The sequence below is a fragment of the Vespula pensylvanica genome, chromosome 18, assembly GCF_014466175.1.
Source record: "Vespula pensylvanica isolate Volc-1 chromosome 18, ASM1446617v1, whole genome shotgun sequence".
Taxonomy (NCBI): domain Eukaryota; kingdom Metazoa; phylum Arthropoda; class Insecta; order Hymenoptera; family Vespidae; genus Vespula; species Vespula pensylvanica.
In genome coordinates this window covers 2,662,927-2,680,795 of record NC_057702.1, presented here as the reverse complement: position 1 = coordinate 2,680,795, position 17,869 = coordinate 2,662,927, and the positions used below count along the sequence as shown (strand labels likewise).

The following is a 17,869-nucleotide window of genomic DNA, read 5'->3' as shown; positions in this document are numbered from 1 at the left end:
AAAAAAGATATATACGTATAAAGCGTATATAAGCTTTATTTAAAAAAAAAATCTGTTAAAATTAATTAAAATAACGAAGACTCACGCACGCACACGCACGCACACACACACATATATACACACACACGCGCACACGCATATATCATTCTCTGAAAAATAAAATGAACAATTTATTGGAGTTAGAAAGAAAGAAAAAATACTTTCTCTTCCGTATACTATAAACCTTTTTCTAACAAACTAAAATCCTTAGCAAGCTCCTCAAAAACTGGTTTCTTTGAATTATCGATCTCAAATCTCTCATCAATGTCCCTTTCTTTCCAACTAGGTAATTTTACAAATGATTCAGTCAATCGATCACGTATATAATAAGGTGTAATTTTAAATAACGTATAATAGAAACAATATCTCCATGGCTCGCATCTGCAAAGATAACAACAGAAGAATGATAATTCATCTTTAAATGCTCCATATTAAAGAAAAGAAAAGGAAAAAAAAAAAAAAAAAAAAAAAGCAATGAAACGCTAAGATTGAGATAATCAAAAAAACAAACAAAAAAAAAAAAAGAAGAAGGAGAAGATACTTTATCGATATATCTGTAAATTGTTCCAAGATTTTACGAAAAAAATATTTTAAAATTAACTTCTAATCGAGTGCTTTTCCTTTTAACTTCATCTTTAAATCAAACAACGTCTGAAGTGTCGTAGTATGAGTTATCAAATAATTGTGATAAGTAAAGGTCATCGTTCGACTTTATAAAAAAAAAAAAAATTGTTAAAACGATACAGAAACACGATACAAAAAAAATTCTTATAAAACTCACTTATAAACCGACGATGGATAATTGTCTAACAGTGCTCCCTCAAATTTTTCATAAATTCTAGGATTCTCGACGGGCTTGGGCGTGACCTTACATGCCAATGGTTCAAAATATTTCACGTATCGATCAAAATAATCCCTATAAAAATATCTCGCATCTAACGTCATCGATTCTTTCATCGCATCGAAACGTTCCGGTTGATTAGCTAAAATGTTACTCTCTTGGGTGAAGGATCCTATAGGGAAAAAAAAAAAAAAAGAGAGAACGAAAAATAAACAACAAACAATAATAATAATAATAAATGTAGACAAACGATAAGTACAGATATAAACGAATAAAAAACGATGCGACTGTCGTCGTGCGAGTGGAACGAAAAGAAAAGAAAAAAAAAAAAGAAAAAAAAAGAAAAAAAAAGAAAAAAAAACTGATAAGACGAACAGGTGGTATTAATCTTCCTCTTCCACTTTCTTTGTTCTATTTTTCTTTTTTATTTGTTATTTAAGAAAAAGAAAAAGAAAAAAAAATGCAACCAACCAGGAACAAAAGTAACAACGTCGATGCCATATTTCTTTAGTTCTACCCTGATGGCCGTGGCCCAAGCATTGATCGCAGCCTTTGTCGCACTGTAGGCTGCTACTCCGGGTAAAGGTTCGCTCGCGCAATGGCTTGAAACAACGACAATCCTGGTTGAATCTTTTCGGATGAGAGGCATCAATTGATGCGTGATCTTCATCGTCCCAAGAAGGTTCACTTCTAATTGATGTTTCACTTGATCCTTGGTTTGCCATTCGAATTCACCGAAGATCATAACACCTGCATTGTTCACCAATGCTTTCAAAGCTAAAACGAAAGAAAAAGAAAGGGGCCGGAAAAAAAACCTAGAAAGAAAGAAAGAAAAGAAAGAAAGGAAGAAAAGAAAGAAAGAAAAGAAAGAAAGAAAAGAAACGTATCAAAAAAAAAAAAAGAAAAAGAAAAGAAAACGTACGCATGCGCATTTGTTATCTCTCTCTCTCTCTCTCTCTCTCTCTCTCTTTCTCTCTTATGTAATCCTCGACGAAAGAAAAAAAAAAAAAAAGGAAAAGAAAAAAGAAAAATGGGGGAAAAAATGTAAAATTTACTGTATCTCTTTTTGTTGAGTAATAAGTGTACGTCTTTGTAAAAATTTTCGATACTCTTATCATTTGTAATGTCGAGTGGTAATACAACGATTCCTTTTTCCTTTAATAATTCTGCACCCTGACCAGTATTGTCTAAAACGCTGGCTATCACGGTGGCACCAAGAAATTGACAATGCAATGCTAAACTATAACCGAGTCCCGAATCACAGCCTGTAATTATTACAACCTGATTCGTATCGAGCATATGCCGAGAACCGTAACGTTTGTGTAAACATGCGCTACCTGTCGATAAAAAATTTACTATATATAATTTATTATTTCAATCATATATATATATATATATATATATATATATTTCTTTAATTAAACAACCAAAAATCCAAGAATCGGTTCACATTTTTATCATCCTATATAAAACTGATAACACTTATCAATCATATTTAATTTTATAAAATACTAAATCGTCACATGTGGTAACTATCATAATTACATTATGATAAAAATCACACATGGTGCTCATATCACGTCAAAATTCAATTATATATATATATAAAAAGAAAAAATAATCATACATTTCAATTATATTACGATATATCATTATTGTATAATTCATTCGTCAAAAATATCAATTTTTTCGCGCATTCGATCGTTAAGAATTAATATTTGTATCAATGATAAACGATAGCATTGATTAATGCTTTTTCCTTCTTTCATAAATCTTCTTTCTTTTATTTATTTATCCTTTTTAATTTTATTCTTTGATTACTTAGGATCAGTCTAAATCAGTCTGACAATAGTAATATGATTCCGAGTGTTATAGTGTTTCCAAAGGAATCGATAATATTTGTAATAATATTTAATCATATATAATCGAATCGTATCAAAATAACACACATACACACGTACGCACGCGCACACACATACATGATATGTGTTATATACGTTCTATATTCTGCATATTGTTAACCTTAATGAAAATTCAAAGCACAAAGGCATAGCTCACCAAAGGAACACAATGAAATCAAGGTAGCCAACCGTTTATTCGTGGTGTAACAGGAATACAATAGCCCAGCCGCACTGCTGACACCGACGGTCAATATCATCGAATGTTTCCTGGCCCAAGCTGACAAAGCCATTTTCAATTTGGTGCGTGTTTACGTAGCACTAAATACAACTTCCGGAAAATTTCTTTTCTTTCCGTTCGATCTCCTCTACTCCTCTTTCTTTCCCTTCTTTTTCTTTTTCTTTTTTTTTTTCCGTTTCTTTACGTTAGTTTATCTTTCCACCGTAATCCTTATCGTAAAAATCAGCTGATAGATTCTGAAAATAAATTAAAAAGAAAAAGAAAAATGTTAGAAAAATGAAATAATAAATAGTAATTAATAAACAATAATAATAATAATAATAATAATAATAATAATAATAATAATAATAATAATAATAATAAAGAAACAATGATAATAATAATAATATCGTTCCTTACAACGAAAGAGTAATACGAAGTCAAAGATGGAAAAATGATGTCTGTTCGAAAAATAAAACAAACTTGAAGCAGGTTGTACCTCGAATGAGAATATACACTCTAGAAAGATATAATAAACTATGGAAGGTCGTATAGTATATAGATCGAAGAAAATAGAGATTCCCTGTGTTTTCATAATAAATGAAAACGTCGTCGTACCTTTTAACCAGGCGAGCACGCATCGATCGATCGTTCACGCATGAGCGAAAGATTTTTCTGAGATCTCCAAATATTAACGAACGATGCATGAAACTCGTCTCTGTCTTCGTCCGAATTCTATAAGAATATAATGAAAGATGAAAAGAAAGTAAAATCGGTTATCCCCACTCTACTTACGTTCTTCTGACATTCTTTTTTCAAAATATATACATACGAGGGCTATGGCGAACGGACAGACAAGTCCGCCATGATGCAACATGGCTGTGACGCGCTATTTTTGAATTCAAATTACCTTCCCCTTCGACTTCCGTTCGTTCGTATTAGGAAATCCTATATAAATCGTGTACTTATACGTTTCTCGAGTTAAAAATGAATCTCTCTCTCTCTCTCTTTCTTTTTTGTTTCACTCGATCAAAATAAATCTTTAAGATCAAGGATCGGACTCGGAGACGAATAAATCGATATTGTGACTGATACTCCGATGTAACTTCACACAATAGCTACGATTTACAAGCATCCCTGCCATTATGTATAATTCATTTATGTAAATAGTCGAGATATCTTACAAAGAATTTTCCATGATGTATTTGAATAAGATTTTACTTGCAATGAGGCAAGAACCTTATAACAAAGTTTCTCTCTCTCCTTTTCTCTGTCTCTTGTATAATTTCTTTCTAACAATATATAATGGTATTACAAATAGTGTGATGTACTGGTATAACGATAAATATAATCAAACATTAATCCTTCGTAGATATTATCATTTGATATTTTATAAATTCATACAATTTTCTTTTAATTAACTGAAATATACAACTTAATCGTACAGCCTAAATTACATAAAAATCAACAGACATTAGATCTAGAAGTATACTGTACACAGTTTCATACACTTGCACATTCCTTTTGTATATATAATATTCGCTTTTTATATTTTATAATATTTTCTTATCTCTCTCTCTCTCTCTCTCTCTCTCTCTCTCGTAAGCTTTGTTTTCTTATACTTCCATATAGTCTTTATTATTTATGTTATAACTTATTATTTATGTCCGCTATTTATTTCTCTATGTATTACATACCAAACTTCTCATCTTGAACTTTAACATGTGGATTAACTAATACACTGTAACTTGGATCTCCTTCGGTAGACATTCTTCCTAACCAAGAAAGAAGCACGAGAATGATACAAAATGCTGTTACACCAGCAATGATTAGTATGACATATCTTTTGTGTATAGAACCTGCTGTACCCCTTCGTCTTGCAGGTGGCCTTGAGATTAATTTCCACCACCTTAAGAACAATTCAATAGCTGACTTTCTTTGATATTTATTTTCATCGTGATCAAAAGTCATATCTTTCGGATCATCGTAAGCTTCACATACTTTTTTTGACATTTGATTAGTCAAAGACATGGATGTTTCTATATTTACTACAGAATATGGTGGCTCAACTTTCTGATTAATTAAATGATCATTACTTATATTAGTATTGATTGAATTAACGTTACTACTAGTACGGGGTGTGACTACAGTAGGTGCAGAAGTGGTCATAGTATGATTGTGATAGGAATATGTTTCCAAAGCTGATGAAACATGTTCTGGTTCAGGCTTTTGCTCTCTATCTTCACTGAGCTATAAAATTCAAAATAAACGATTAAATATATTCACATGAACGAGTTATTTATATAACTATATAAAATATTTACCAATGGTAAGCCTAAACCAGCGCGTGCCCAATTGACACCTGCTAATTTTTCTCTTAAAACATCTGCTACCGGTGATACTAATTTTGGTTGTGGAAAAATGCATGTTCTACAAGATGGACAAGTATAACCAGCTGGTGCTGTCGTAGCAGGTAATTCTCTAGCATATCTGTCTAGACATGCCCAATGATACATGTGATAACAAGTTAATCGAACACAATCTCCTTCGCTTAAATTTCCAGAACATAATATACAAACTGGATTGTAGTCATGATCATGAAGCCATAAGAGATACGATTGTACTATACACTGGAAAAGATAATGTACATCATTGAATTAAACTAATGCAACAATAAAAGAAAAGAAAATTTTGTAAACGCAATGAAATTTTGTATATCTAACCTACAAACGAATAATCTACATACATTTATTTCTATCTCTTAAACCGTAAAGAAACATTATTTCTATTAATATACCTTTGGATGATTAGTAACCATGCAATGTTCGCAAACATTGACACGATGTTCAAAACAAAACTGGGTTGTTACTATTCGTTTTGGACACTTGCACAAACCCATATTGCATTAATATGATATGATCACCAATGTCGTGAAATCTTCTTCGGTTTCAATTTCTATTAACACGATAATAAACGATTATTATTTCTAATTCATTGCATGATATCTATGAATCACACAATAATTTCTTCTGTATTATTTAAGAAAGCCACCATATTTTATCGGCCACGTCGTCTGACATTTCGTGCTCGTTAGAAAAGAATGGACCAATAGGAGCGTTTCTTTTGAACTTTCGTCCAATAGCAACGCTTCTACCGGTTTATCAAATTTTATATTTTTAATTAATTTATATTAATTGTTTTTTTCTTTTGTGCAGACTAAAAAATAAGATGATTTCGCTTTGTATAACGTTGATATCTCATACATTTTAATCGTAAAGTTTCATAATCGCATCGTTGCACACAGTTTTTCAAAATGGCCACGCTTGGTCGTCTTGCATCGCAAATTAGAAAAAATTTTATTATTACGAATTATAACAGAGCTATATCGTTATCTGCGACAGCACGCATTAAAGAAAGTAAGTCGAATAACTTATACGTAAAAATTTTTTATCAAACAATTTATCAATTTTGCAAATATTGCTATAACCTATATGTTTATTATGATATATCTAATATAAACATTTTCTTGTGTAGTAACCGAAAAGAAGGATGGAAATAATATAATTATTGAAGCTACGATACGCCCTCAAAAAGATAAACACTTATTGATAAAACCTAAAGACAAAGTTTGTCCTATATGTTCCATCGGTCTTGATATTAAACATACTGTAAAATAAATACTTTCTTTTAATAACTTTTGAAACTAATAACTTCTTTTCTATGAATTATATTATCCTACAAATATAATAATAAAAATTAATCGCTTTCAGGATGTTCTCATATTAAGTCAATTTGTAAGATCGGACGGATGTATGTTACCAAGTAGAATTACCGGTTTATGCAACACGCAACAAAAAAGGATAACTACTATGGTTGCTATGGCACAGAAAGCAGGTAATTAAAGGGTTTATAAAGAAGTACTAACTTTTTGTCATAATTCAATTAATTGTTACATCAATGTTGCAGGTTTGATGCCTAATTTAACTCCAAAAAGAAGTAAAAAAGATCCTACGAAAAGATATCGGTGGAAAAAATTTAATACATATTTCGATGAGAAAACTATTAGATATAAGTATTTATAATTATTAATATTATAAGTACCAAACAGTAATAAACAAATATTTTAATCTGAAATGTATATAAAAATCAAATATCAAAATTTATCTTTAAACTTTTTAATCATTTCTTTTTTCATAGTAATTAACACTTAATAAAATATATAACATATGTATATATATATGTGTGTGTACGTACATATATATGTACAATTTAGTTATTATAATTATATTCACTGTAGAAAAATGATTACGTATATATGCTATATATAAAAGTTTAACCTCTTTGCGATAGAGAGCATTACGAACGTATACCATACGAACGTAACCTATAAACACGGAGCAAGCTCATAGAATTAAAAAACGAAGATCTTTAATTTAATGATAAATCTTGAATAATTAAATAATCAGAAATTAAATATTCATGCACGTAATTGTGGTATTACTTACGTGTGTTGGTTGCAGGTTAGAATCGTCGACAACGTCTAGTTAAAGCTATGTTACAACGTAAAGTAATGAAAACAACATGGTGCGAGCTTCGTAAACAATATATACACAGTACAAAGTGTTTGAAAACAAATTCTGAGAAACACGATGTTAAAAAAATACGAAATATTGGAATTTTGGCGCACATCGATGCCGGTCAATATACATTTTATATTGTATTAATAGATACTCCAAATAGTAAATAAACATTTTATACGTTATTCTATTACAGGTAAAACGACAACGACCGAACGAATGTTATTTTATTCTGGACTTATTAAAAATATGGGAGAAGTACATCATGGGAATACGGTGACAGATTATATGGAACAAGAACGTGAACGTGGTATAACAATAACTTCTGCAGCTGTTACATTTAATTGGAAAAACTATCGTTTTAATTTGATCGATACACCGGGACATATCGATTTTACTATGGAAGTAGAACAAGCGTTACGAGTTATGGATGGTGTGGTTGTTATATTAGATGGATCGGCTGGTGTGGAAGCACAGACGTTAACAGTTTGTAGACAGGCAGATAAATATGAGATACCTAAAATCATTTATGTTAATAAAATGGATCGCCCGGATGCAAATCTTGAGAACAGTTTAAAATCTATAGAATTAAAATTAAATGCCAATGCATTACCGATACAATATCCTATAAAAAAAGGAGATGTTTTCGAAGGTATAATAGACCTTGTAAGTTTAGAAAAAATAATATTTAACAAAAAGAGTCAAGGATTAGATTTCATAAGAACAAAATTAACACAAAACGAAGACAAAGATTTATGGAATCTAGCAAACGAAAAACGTGAAATGTTGGTAGATAAACTATCAAATTTGGATGACAAGTTAGCCGAAATAATAATAGAAGAAGAATCTCTTGGTAAAATAACTGATCAAGCAATATGTGAATCTTTACGAAAAATCACGTTGTCAAGAAAAGGCGTGCCAGTTCTTATTGGTAGTTCTTACAAAAACATCGGTGTGCAACCTTTAATGGATAGTATTATATTATACTTGCCATTTCCAGATGAATATGGAAATGAATACAGTTGTTTCAAAAATAATTTATCTGCACGCGTTTTTAAGATTGTACATGATAAACAAAGAGGACCTATCACTTTTTTTAGAGTTTATACCGGTACTATGAAGAAAGGCGAAAAAATATATAATGTTCAAAAAGGAAAGGTAGAACAAAGTAATCGTTTATATGTTGCCTGTGCAGATGACTATGAAGAAATTAATGAAATTAATAATGGTAATATTGCAGCTGTTACCGGATTACAAACTACTGTTACTGGTGATTTGTTAACTACTAATGCTTCAGCAATGAAAAGTGCACAAAAAAATATGAATGCATATAAATCTACTGAAGAATCAGCTGGAAGAAAAGTAGATAATATCTTTACTTCTGGTACTACAATACCAGATCCTGTCTTCTTTTGTTCTATAGAACCACCTTCTTTATCGAAGCAAGTACCTCTAGAAATTGCATTACAACAACTTGGAAGAGAAGATCCTAGTCTAAGAATAAATCAAGATGAAGAAACCGGTCAAACAGTGCTAGCTGGAATGGGAGAATTGCACATTGAAATTATCAAAGAAAGAATTAGAACGGAATATAAAATTGATGCCGATATAGGTCCTTTGCAAATAGCTTACAAAGAAGCTATAAAAGAAATGGTTAAAGATACTTTCTCTAATGAGTATAAAATAGGCAAAACTTTTCATAGTGTTACTGTAACTTTGTCTTTAATACCAAACTACACGCAAAACGAAATTTTACAATTTGATCATACACGAAATTCTGCTTCTAATATTGATGATATACATCCAAAGATGATGGCTGCCATAAAGAAGGGTATAAAATTGGCTCTTAGAAATGGTCCAAAACTAAATTCTCCAGTTATAAATACTGGGGTTAAGCTGCATTGGCTAGAGATACAAAAGGGTACATCAGACACTATAGTTTCTGCTGCAGTGACACAATGTATTAAACAAGTAAGTATAAATAATTTTACTTATTTACTTGAAAATTTTATTGCAGGTTTAATGAGATATTAGTCTTATTTTTTTTTAATTCTTTTTTGAACTTCAGGAATTTTCACTATGTTACTGTTCATTTTTGGCAATACTGGAAATATAAAATTAGAATTTTGCTTATAAGAAATATTTTGAATATCTGATGTATTGTCTTCTGTTATATCATTAGTTTTCGAATAATGCTTTCCTTCGTAAAGATACCTATACGTCCATTTTTCTTCCAAATTATCAGTTTTTAAAATATATTTTTGTTGCTGATTATCAAATATTTCATTACATTCTTTTTGCAAGTCTACAGCTAATGGAATATTAGATATATCTTTAGTTTCTTTGGATATATCTTCCGTTATATTATTCCAATTCGATAATTTAATATCATTCCACTTATCTTTTTTTTGTAATCTATTAATATTTGTTGGTACAACATATGATTTTATTATTATTTGATCTTTGAAATTTCCTATGGGTAATGAAATTGGACGTTGTCTGCTGAAAAATTCATCTATTAAAGTATTTGATTTCATTCTTATATTATTTAGTAATTTGGAATTAACATCTTTTGAACAGTCATTGGTTTGCATCTGCACGAATGAATTATTTATTTTGTCATTATAATATAGTTCATTAGAATTAGCAGTGTTATCCGTATTTAAAAGGTTTTGATATTCTTTATAATTATTATTATTATTATAATAATTATTATTATTACTATTATTATTATTATTATTATTATTATTATTATTCTTAAGATTTGTTTTTTTCTGTTTTAAATTTGTAGTTTGCGTTGCGTTCTCTATTCGATAGATACCCCATTTTAACATATATAAATCAAGAAAGCCTTGGTATAGATCCAACGAAATTTCGGAATCATTATAATGCCTATCTACAAAATATATTCTACGTAATCGACAATTGGCACAAATTTCTAGTCTCTGCGTTGCTATATACTGAGACTTAAATGCAATCTCTGTTAAAGTTTTCAAATTTAATTCTATTTTATTCCAACCAGATTGAAGTTGAATCTTAGCACGACAAATAACAGGATCTTTGATATTTCGACTTTTTTCATAATCACCACTACAAAATTGAAAATGATGACGTATGTTATCCGAATCTATAACCTGCAATTAATAATTTTTTTTTTTTTTTTTTTTTTTTTTATAATATATCGTATTTGAAATTATAATTTACAAATTGTATCAAATTAATAACCTGAATTTGAAAACGACAATCGGCACCAAAATTTTTTAATATAATAACAAGCACGGGTAATCCAACGCTCAAAAGTTGGGTTATGTTAGGTGGACAAGAAATGAATGTTTTTGAAATATTTGATAATTGAATGTCTTGAATTTCTATAACCTATTTCAATTTTTTTTTATATAAATATATATATATAAAATTATAAAAAATATTTCTACAATTATTTAATAATATATCAATAACATACATTGTCAAGTAAATCGCTATCTAAGATCTTACGAATGCATCCTGTCTGTGACTGATGTTTACCCCAATATTCTAATGGTTTTTCGCTAATACTACAAAGAAGAGATAAATATGCAGCAACCATTAAAGTTTCTTTTGCATTTCTTATTTATACAAATTAAATAATCTTTAATTTGAATAGATTTTGTATAGAGAACTATTGTACAGAACTTGATACTTAAAAATTTTGAATTCCTTCAATTGCTTATTCTTTCTTTCTTTTTTTTTTTTTTTTTTATTTCTCGTATTAATCGTAGATCGTATGTCTAATGTTAAAAAATGAAATTCTATTAATACTTTACGTAATATTGGACAATTAATTCGATTAACAATTAATACAACGCGTTTACAAAATAATTCGTCGATGATAAACTCTTTTGTAGATTCGTTCGTCATTGACGAATTACTGCATAGAATAGATTGTAATTTTCTTTATTTTTTATTATGATTGAGATTTGTATGAAAAGGATTAAATGAAGTTAGTATGAGTGAAAAATTAATTATTAATTCGATTAGATATTGTGTGACATTGGATTTTTCGTTTTTTAGCTGATGCGAAAAGGAAAGAGTATAATATTGGAACCGATTATGAATGTAGAAATTGTTACAATGAACGAATATTCATCGTCCGTTCTTGCTGATCTTAGTCAACGAAGATGTGAAATACAAAATGTTGACACGCGTGGAGGAAATAAGGTTAATAACAATGTTTATATATCATATTTGTTTCAGAAGAAATTAAGTAAGGATAAAGTTAGTAATTTAAATAATACTTATGCAATTTTCATGCAGGTTATTATTGCTTTTGTTCCATTGTCAAATTTGCTTGGATATTCAACGAGTTTAAGAAGTATTACGTCTGGAAATTCAACATTTACAGTAGAATTCAGTCATTACAAAGCTATGGAGACAATTTTTGAAGAAGAAACTATTAAAAGGATAACTGGATTTTAATAATTAATAGGTTAAGTATAATTTTGTTTAATTATTTAACCATTATTATTAAAATACTGTTCAAGAATATATATATATATATATATGTATATATATATATATATGTAGAAATAATTGATTAAATAGATACTACAGTATCACGAAAGAAGATAATTCCCAATAAATTTTCATAATTATTATTTTCAATTATTACAATTTCTTCACCTGGTTATTGGCTTGGTCTAATCAAAATATATCGCAACATTATGAATGGTGCATTACAATCTTCATTTACAATTGTCAATTTCGCGGACCACTACACACGATGTTGGAAAGCACAATTAAGGTTGTTGTTATTAAACTAGAGCAATTTAAGCGCACTATTAAAAAAAATCTTGTTGAGACTTACCAGCACCACGAGTAGCAGTCGCATATAAATATATTAATATTGCTTAGGATCATGCAAAAAGGTCATACATAGTAAAATATATGTATATATATATATATATGTATATATATATTATATGTATGGAGGGATTAAATGTTATTTAGTATCGATTGAATTCTCTAACAATCACTGTTGCATACAAAATCTAAAAAATACAGAGCGGACGACGTAAACAGCAGCAGACTCCCTTTAATGTAATCTTTGTTTTTATCACGTAAAAAACGTTTGTACAATTAGTTAGTTCATGCTTGAAAATCAATCCGCTCTGACAAATAATTATTTTCTCTTAATTCTCTTTCTTACAAGCTAATCTTTTTTTCTTACATTCTAAACTTTCGGTCAGTATATAACTATAGTATAAAATCTGTTCGCTCTTGGTTTAATTATCTAATAATAATAATAATATAATAATAATAATAATAATAATAATAATAATAATAATAATAATAATATAATAATAATAATAATAATAATAGTAATAGTAATAATAAAAAAAGAGACAAATATCTTATGCTCATATTAATTCTAATTTATTTGCATTACTTAAAAAATTTAAATATATATATATATATATATACTTATTATCACTTGTATGCAGATGCTTTCGCTACTACACCTGCACACCGGTGCTCGCAATTAAAAGTATGACTTTCTCTGTTTAATATTTACGCCTTCGAATAATGACAATAAGAAACCAACCACGTTTGCCTATCCTTTTATTCGCTTTGGGAAATGTAGAAAATATATCTTCAAATCGATCAGTAATTCGTTTACAATACGATCGTTAATAATAATGAAGTCAAAATCGTTGTTCCACTGTAAGTTATTAAAACGGAATCAACGTATCATAAAAAGATCAAGATCACAAAGCTTTACCTTAAATATATATCAAAATACGCTCTTCGATTGATCTGATTTAATTAATAATCGAAGATGACGACTTATTTTCCCGACAACGTACGTAATAAACGTACCTTAATAAAAATACTCCCTTCTATCAACGACACCCCAAAGGAAAAAGAAGAAAAAAAAAAAAAAAAAAAAGAAAAACAATTTATTTCTCTTTTTTACCTCTGAATTTTTACAGGCGCAACTCCGTAGATCTCTATTCTTCCTTGGCGTATTGCAAGATAGAAAAATCAAAAAGGAGAACGATCTGTTGCTGCTGCTGCTCGACGGACACGAAGAAGGAAACGAATGGCGTCGTTATGTTTGTATAATATTGCTAGTGTGTACGTGGTGTGTCGTGTATATTATGTGGTGTACGCGTTTACGCGTGTATTTATGTGTGTATATTGCACAAACGTACGAGAGAGAGAGAGAGAGAGAGAGAGAGAGATATATATATATAACGCAACGTTAGAAGAATTGTTTTCTTCCTTTTCTATTTTATTGAAAAAGAAAGAGAGAGAGAGAGAGAGAGAGAGAGAGAGAAAAGTAAACAAACCGATCCCAGAGGCTTGTGGGGACGGTCGAAGAGAGAAAAATACAACGTAGTATGTAATATTTCTTATTTATGGCAACTCGTGATGTCTGCGACGTAGAAAACGTCCGAGATAAAAAGGGCAACGCCCCTCTCTCTCTCTCTCTCTCTCTCTCTCTCTCCTTTTTCTTTCTCTCTTAATTTCTCTCATTCTCCATTGGTGTTTATATAATTGTCTCTTTCTATTTCTCCTCTAGATCTCTTGAGGCGAATAAAGTACACGTACACACAGAAAGTTTCTCTTCGTCATCATCGTCGTCATCATCGTCATCGTCTTCCTAAATAATGAATGGCAAGCGAGATAAATCCACGCGCGCCACGATTTCATTCAGGATCGTCCTCGTTCGACCCATATTCAATGACGTCGTCTTGGCGTCACAAGCTCACGAGTTTCGGTGGATTAGCATCTGGAGAGCTAAGATCTACGGCGGAGAGATTATTCCTTTGTTGCGTCGAGCAGGATGGTATTAGAGGTGTCGAAACTGGCGTCAAGCCGGTCCCACCTTCCATCAGGGAGTCAAAATTGAATGGTATACCGCTGGTTGGTGTTGTTATCGGCATACCGGCAACATCTAACGATGGTTTCATGAATGACGGTGTTTCTACCGTCTTGAAGGTCAATGAATCCGGTCTGTCCTTAGGCTCGCTAAAGATCGACAACGAATTTGGTCTGTTGTTATTGTCAAATCCAACGGGCAAAGAATTTGGTCTGCTAGGTCTTGCGGCCGTCAAGGTATCGCGCTTCGTAGGTTCAGCGAATTGATCCTCGAGCGGTATTTCCGGCTTTATCACAGGCTTCACGTCAGGCGGAGATGAGGAACGAAGTCGACAGACAGCTCTGTGAGCTTCGAGAATAAACTCGAGCTCGTCTTTGGCCTGCTGCAACTGATGAATCTCGTCCTGCAAGCTTTGCTTCTTCTGTTCCAAGCCCTCTGTTTCCTGCGAACACGAAACAGGATGTGATCTTCGTTTAAATTCGTCGTTTCTCTTTCTCATCGTAAGAGAATTTGTTTTATTATTATTATTTTCTTGTCTCTATCTCTCTCTCTCTCTCTCTCTCTCTCTCACTTTTATCGTTATCTTTCGTTTACTTCATCGATCCCTTCCTTTCTTTTCCTTTTATTTTATTTCTATATATTATGTATATATATATATATATATATATATATATATATTATTTTTTCTTTTCTTTTGAAACAATCTCTTCGACTCTCTCGTAATACGATAGTAACAGTCTCTATACGGTATCGCTACGAGGACGTTGATCATAGCGGTAGGACGATGCTGTTACTATCTAGAATGTAAAAAACAAATATTTATACTGCTCTAATTTCAGATGAAATTTTTTGTCGAGCCGAGTCATATATATATATATATATATATATATAATATATATATGTATATACAATATCAGCGTGTCTCGAAGGAAGGGATCGATGATACACCTTCGTGAAAAGGATCGATGTTACAGAATAATTTTCTTCTAATGGAATCTTTTTAAACGCTTACTTCTAGCAGGGCATTGGTGTGATCCATTCTTCGCTTGCGACACCTAGCAGCTGCCATTTTATTTCTCTCTCTTCTTATCTGTCGTCTCTTTTCTTCTTCGGGTGTCATACCAATCGTCCTGTTTGGTCTCCTACCACCCATATTGCGTTTCGTTGCCTGTTGCTGTTGTTGTTGTTGCTGCTGCTGCTGCTGCTGCTGTTGTTGCTGTTGCTGTTGCTGTGGTTGTTCCGGCTGCTGAGGTAACGTCTGTTGACTATCGATCAGAGTACTCGCAGGGTTGTTGTGATGCGTCGCCAGATTTTGTGTTTGAGCTGGAGTTGGTTGAGAAGGTTCGACCAAAGGTGGTACGAAACCGGCCTCTCGACTATGGGACCCTGTTTCGCTGGTAAGCTCGAGGAAAGTCTGCTCGATACTTCTCAGTGTCGTCGGTGTCAATGTTGGCGTAGTTCTTGTTGGTACACCACTGTGCAAGCCGTCGAGAGATACCAACTGTAAGAAAAATAAAAAAGTTATCCTTGATATATTGGTAACTCGTTCCTTTCTTTTTTCTTCTTCTTCTTCTTCTTTCCTTATCACTCAATAATATACTTATTAAATATCATTTATCATTATCTTTGTATGCTATTTTGTTATTATTTTTTGTTTTTTGTTTTTTTTTTTTTTCATTATAGACAAACACACACACAAGCGCATAAAGAAGTTCTCCAAAAATGAATTAGAAACGAATAGAGGGAAAAAATGAGTAGAGTCATACGGCAAACAGAGAAATCATCATCCTCGGCGTAACTATTATCGTCTCTTTTCCACATCGGTTATCAACCGTGCCTGATTCAATGTACGAAGACGCACTGATAAAAATAATCGTGATCCAATAGCCGATAACTTATCGCGCACGCTAGTACGATGGATAGATCTCACAAAGCGTTAGGGTTTGTGCGTTACGGACCGTTCGTATCATCGCTAAAATTACTCGACGAATCTCAGAAGCACACCTTATTACTACTAACAAACGACGAGAACCTCGAGAAGAGATTTCTTCTTACAATCTCTAATCTCTTCTTCTTTCGGGACTATCTAATCGCATTTGTATTCGTATTCTACGATCTTTCTCTCTCTCTCTCTCTCTCTTTCTTTCTTTCTTTCTTGTTTTCTTAACATACGCCAACGTAATTTACAACTTTTTTTAGATAAAACAACATCTAACTTAAACATAAAACACATTAAATAAAAAGAGAATATATAAATGATAAATGAAGGAGAATAAAATAAAAAGATCTACAAAAGTTAGTTTATATATATATATATATATATATATATACATATATAAAACACATTAACTTTTGCAAATCTTTCCAATGAAAGATTTACAAAGAAACGTCACGTTTCTTTTATGTGATATTTAGATCTTATTACGGATTTAGAATTTATTATAGATTTAGAGAAGATAAATTGTGCAACAGGAACAAACGTAGAATTCATGTAAGTCAACAAACGTTCCACGAACGAATGAACGAAGGAAAGAAGGAAGGAAGGAAGGAAGGAAGGAAGGAAGGAACGAACGAACGAACGAACGAACGAACGAACGAACGACAACATCGTAGGCGCTAAGTGTCATCGCTAAAATTACTCGACATATACTTCTCTCTCTCTCTCTCTCTCTCTCTCTGTCTTTCTCTGTCTCTCTCTCTCTCTCTCTCCCTCTCTTTCTTTCTTTCTGGCAAATTCAAGAGCTCGTGCCACCCACTATCAGCAGCAATACTATTAAATTCAAAAGTATACGAAAAAGAATTGTAAGCTCCTTCAGTACGAAAGATTGAACTTTCAATAATTTAATAACGTTAATAGACACTGTTATAGAACAACGGGTTTAGTTTTAAAACGACATACATTTGATATATCATTTTCTCATAATATTATATCGTTTAAAGAGTCGAGCTTACACACGATTGAGATGATAAGGAAAGATAAATGTTATCCAATTTGATCTTTCCACCTAATCCATTTCCTCTCTAATAATTTTATAAACGACGATGGCCAATTTTTTTTTCTTCCTCTTCCTCTTCTTCTTCTTCTTCTTCTTCTCCTCCTCCTCTTCCTCCTCCTCCTTTTACCATCTCATTTCTTTTTTTTTTCTCTTTGTCTTTCTCAGTGCAATGAAATATAGTGACGAATTAATCGCCTTTTAAGACGATTAGGATCGAAATTTAAAGTAAAGGGAATAAAAAAAAGAAACAGAAGGGAAAGAAAAGAAAAAAGAAAGATAGAGAGAGAGAGAGAGAGAAGAGGGAAAAGAAACAGTGATCTTTCATGAAAGTGTAAAGAAGAAAATAAATAATGGCACGGTAGCGCGCATATATAATTGGCGATACTGTTGGAGAGAAAGAGAGAGAGAGAGAGAGAGAGAGAGAGAGAGAGAGAGA

At 31.4% G+C, this 17,869-nt stretch overlaps 6 protein-coding genes across 16 annotated transcripts in view; 2 read left to right on the top strand and 4 right to left on the bottom strand.

Moving 5' to 3' along the window:
- Positions 1 to 6,057, bottom strand: part of LOC122635386 (zinc finger protein-like 1) — a 22,884-nt gene extending 16,827 nt beyond the window's left edge. The window contains exons 1-3 of the mRNA XM_043825560.1: positions 5,796 to 6,057; positions 5,323 to 5,628; positions 4,569 to 5,248 (exon numbers count right to left, since the gene is read on the bottom strand). Of these exons, the coding sequence (XP_043681495.1) occupies positions 4,688 to 5,248; positions 5,323 to 5,628; positions 5,796 to 5,897 (969 nt within the window). The 5' untranslated portion in view covers positions 5,898 to 6,057 and the 3' untranslated portion in view covers positions 4,569 to 4,687. The remainder of the gene's footprint in view (positions 1 to 4,568; positions 5,249 to 5,322; positions 5,629 to 5,795) is intronic.
- Positions 151 to 7,633, bottom strand: LOC122635385 (estradiol 17-beta-dehydrogenase 2). Of its 6 annotated transcripts, XM_043825555.1 has the most exons (7): positions 3,831 to 4,013; positions 3,617 to 3,733; positions 2,939 to 3,255; positions 1,936 to 2,217; positions 1,352 to 1,657; positions 821 to 1,052; positions 151 to 420 (listed from the first exon to the last, which is right to left on the bottom strand). In XM_043825555.1, the coding sequence occupies exons 3-7, from the start codon at positions 3,069 to 3,071 to the stop codon at positions 216 to 218; spliced, it is 1,158 nt and encodes a 385-aa protein (XP_043681490.1). In that variant the 5' UTR covers positions 3,072 to 3,255; positions 3,617 to 3,733; positions 3,831 to 4,013; the 3' UTR covers positions 151 to 215. The 6 variants fall into 6 exon arrangements, with proteins under 6 accessions (XP_043681490.1, XP_043681491.1, XP_043681489.1 ...); XM_043825556.1 differs by lacking the exons at positions 3,617 to 3,733; positions 3,831 to 4,013 and adding an exon at positions 7,504 to 7,633; XM_043825554.1 differs by lacking the exons at positions 3,617 to 3,733; positions 3,831 to 4,013 and adding an exon at positions 3,419 to 3,437.
- On the top strand, positions 6,260 to 7,108 carry LOC122635387 (28S ribosomal protein S18a, mitochondrial). Its single transcript, XM_043825561.1, has 4 exons — positions 6,260 to 6,414; positions 6,533 to 6,666; positions 6,769 to 6,892; positions 6,965 to 7,108. Exons 1-4 carry the CDS (start codon positions 6,312 to 6,314, stop codon positions 7,078 to 7,080), a joined length of 477 nt encoding a protein of 158 aa, XP_043681496.1. The 5' UTR covers positions 6,260 to 6,311; the 3' UTR covers positions 7,081 to 7,108.
- Positions 7,551 to 12,030, top strand: LOC122635381 (ribosome-releasing factor 2, mitochondrial). 2 transcript variants are annotated; one of them, XM_043825546.1, is made up of 4 exons: positions 7,551 to 7,695; positions 7,772 to 9,546; positions 11,626 to 11,772; positions 11,869 to 12,030. In XM_043825546.1, the coding sequence occupies exons 1-4, from the start codon at positions 7,551 to 7,553 to the stop codon at positions 12,028 to 12,030; spliced, it is 2,229 nt and encodes a 742-aa protein (XP_043681481.1). The 2 variants fall into 2 exon arrangements, with proteins under 2 accessions (XP_043681481.1, XP_043681480.1); XM_043825545.1 differs by having other exon boundaries at positions 11,626 to 12,030.
- LOC122635382 (FNIP repeat-containing protein DDB_G0290617-like) lies at positions 9,276 to 11,279 on the bottom strand. 2 transcript variants are annotated; one of them, XM_043825547.1, is made up of 4 exons: positions 11,039 to 11,279; positions 10,801 to 10,950; positions 9,575 to 10,709; positions 9,276 to 9,480 (listed from the first exon to the last, which is right to left on the bottom strand). In XM_043825547.1, the coding sequence occupies exons 1-3, from the start codon at positions 11,159 to 11,161 to the stop codon at positions 9,612 to 9,614; spliced, it is 1,371 nt and encodes a 456-aa protein (XP_043681482.1). In that variant the 5' UTR covers positions 11,162 to 11,279; the 3' UTR covers positions 9,276 to 9,480; positions 9,575 to 9,611. The 2 variants fall into 2 exon arrangements, with proteins under 2 accessions (XP_043681482.1, XP_043681483.1); XM_043825548.1 differs by lacking the exon at positions 10,801 to 10,950.
- Positions 12,031 to 13,852: 1,822 nt separating the features above from the next.
- Positions 13,853 to 17,869, bottom strand: part of LOC122635384 (transcription factor kayak) — a 42,104-nt gene continuing 38,087 nt past the window's right edge. For 3 of the 4 annotated variants that reach the window (XM_043825550.1, XM_043825549.1, XM_043825551.1), the window contains exons 2-3: positions 15,450 to 15,938; positions 13,853 to 14,879 (exon numbers count right to left, since the gene is read on the bottom strand). In XM_043825550.1, the coding sequence (XP_043681485.1) occupies positions 14,316 to 14,879; positions 15,450 to 15,938 (1,053 nt within the window). In that variant the 3' untranslated portion in view covers positions 13,853 to 14,315. Of the gene's footprint in view, positions 14,880 to 15,449; positions 15,939 to 16,203; positions 16,544 to 17,869 lie in introns of those variants that run through there. The other variant, XM_043825553.1, reaches the window with a different exon arrangement.

Coding starts and splice junctions, on each gene's coding strand:
- LOC122635381 (XM_043825545.1), top strand. CDS start 7,551: ATGTTACAACGTAAAGTAATGAAAACAACATGGTGCGAGCTTCGTAAA. Junction 7,696..7,771: donor TTTGGCGCACATCGATGCCG/GTCAATATACAT, acceptor ATTCTATTACAG/GTAAAACGACAACGACCGAA. Junction 9,547..11,625: donor TGACACAATGTATTAAACAA/GTAAGTATAAAT, acceptor TTCGTTTTTTAG/CTGATGCGAAAAGGAAAGAG.
- LOC122635385 (XM_043825556.1), bottom strand. CDS start 3,071: ATGGCTTTGTCAGCTTGGGCCAGGAAACATTCGATGATATTGACCGTC. Junction 1,658..1,935: donor ACTCAACAAAAAGAGATACA/GTAAATTTTACA, acceptor CTTTCGTTTTAG/CTTTGAAAGCATTGGTGAAC. Junction 421..820: donor TATCCATCGTCGGTTTATAA/GTGAGTTTTATA, acceptor TTATCTTTGCAG/ATGCGAGCCATGGAGATATT.
- LOC122635382 (XM_043825547.1), bottom strand. CDS start 11,161: ATGGTTGCTGCATATTTATCTCTTCTTTGTAGTATTAGCGAAAAACCA. Junction 10,951..11,038: donor ATAGCGATTTACTTGACAAT/GTATGTTATTGA, acceptor AAATTGAAATAG/GTTATAGAAATTCAAGACAT. Junction 10,710..10,800: donor ATTGTCGTTTTCAAATTCAG/GTTATTAATTTG, acceptor TATTAATTGCAG/GTTATAGATTCGGATAACAT.
- LOC122635387 (XM_043825561.1), top strand. CDS start 6,312: ATGGCCACGCTTGGTCGTCTTGCATCGCAAATTAGAAAAAATTTTATT. Junction 6,415..6,532: donor GACAGCACGCATTAAAGAAA/GTAAGTCGAATA, acceptor TTTCTTGTGTAG/TAACCGAAAAGAAGGATGGA. Junction 6,893..6,964: donor TGCTATGGCACAGAAAGCAG/GTAATTAAAGGG, acceptor TCAATGTTGCAG/GTTTGATGCCTAATTTAACT.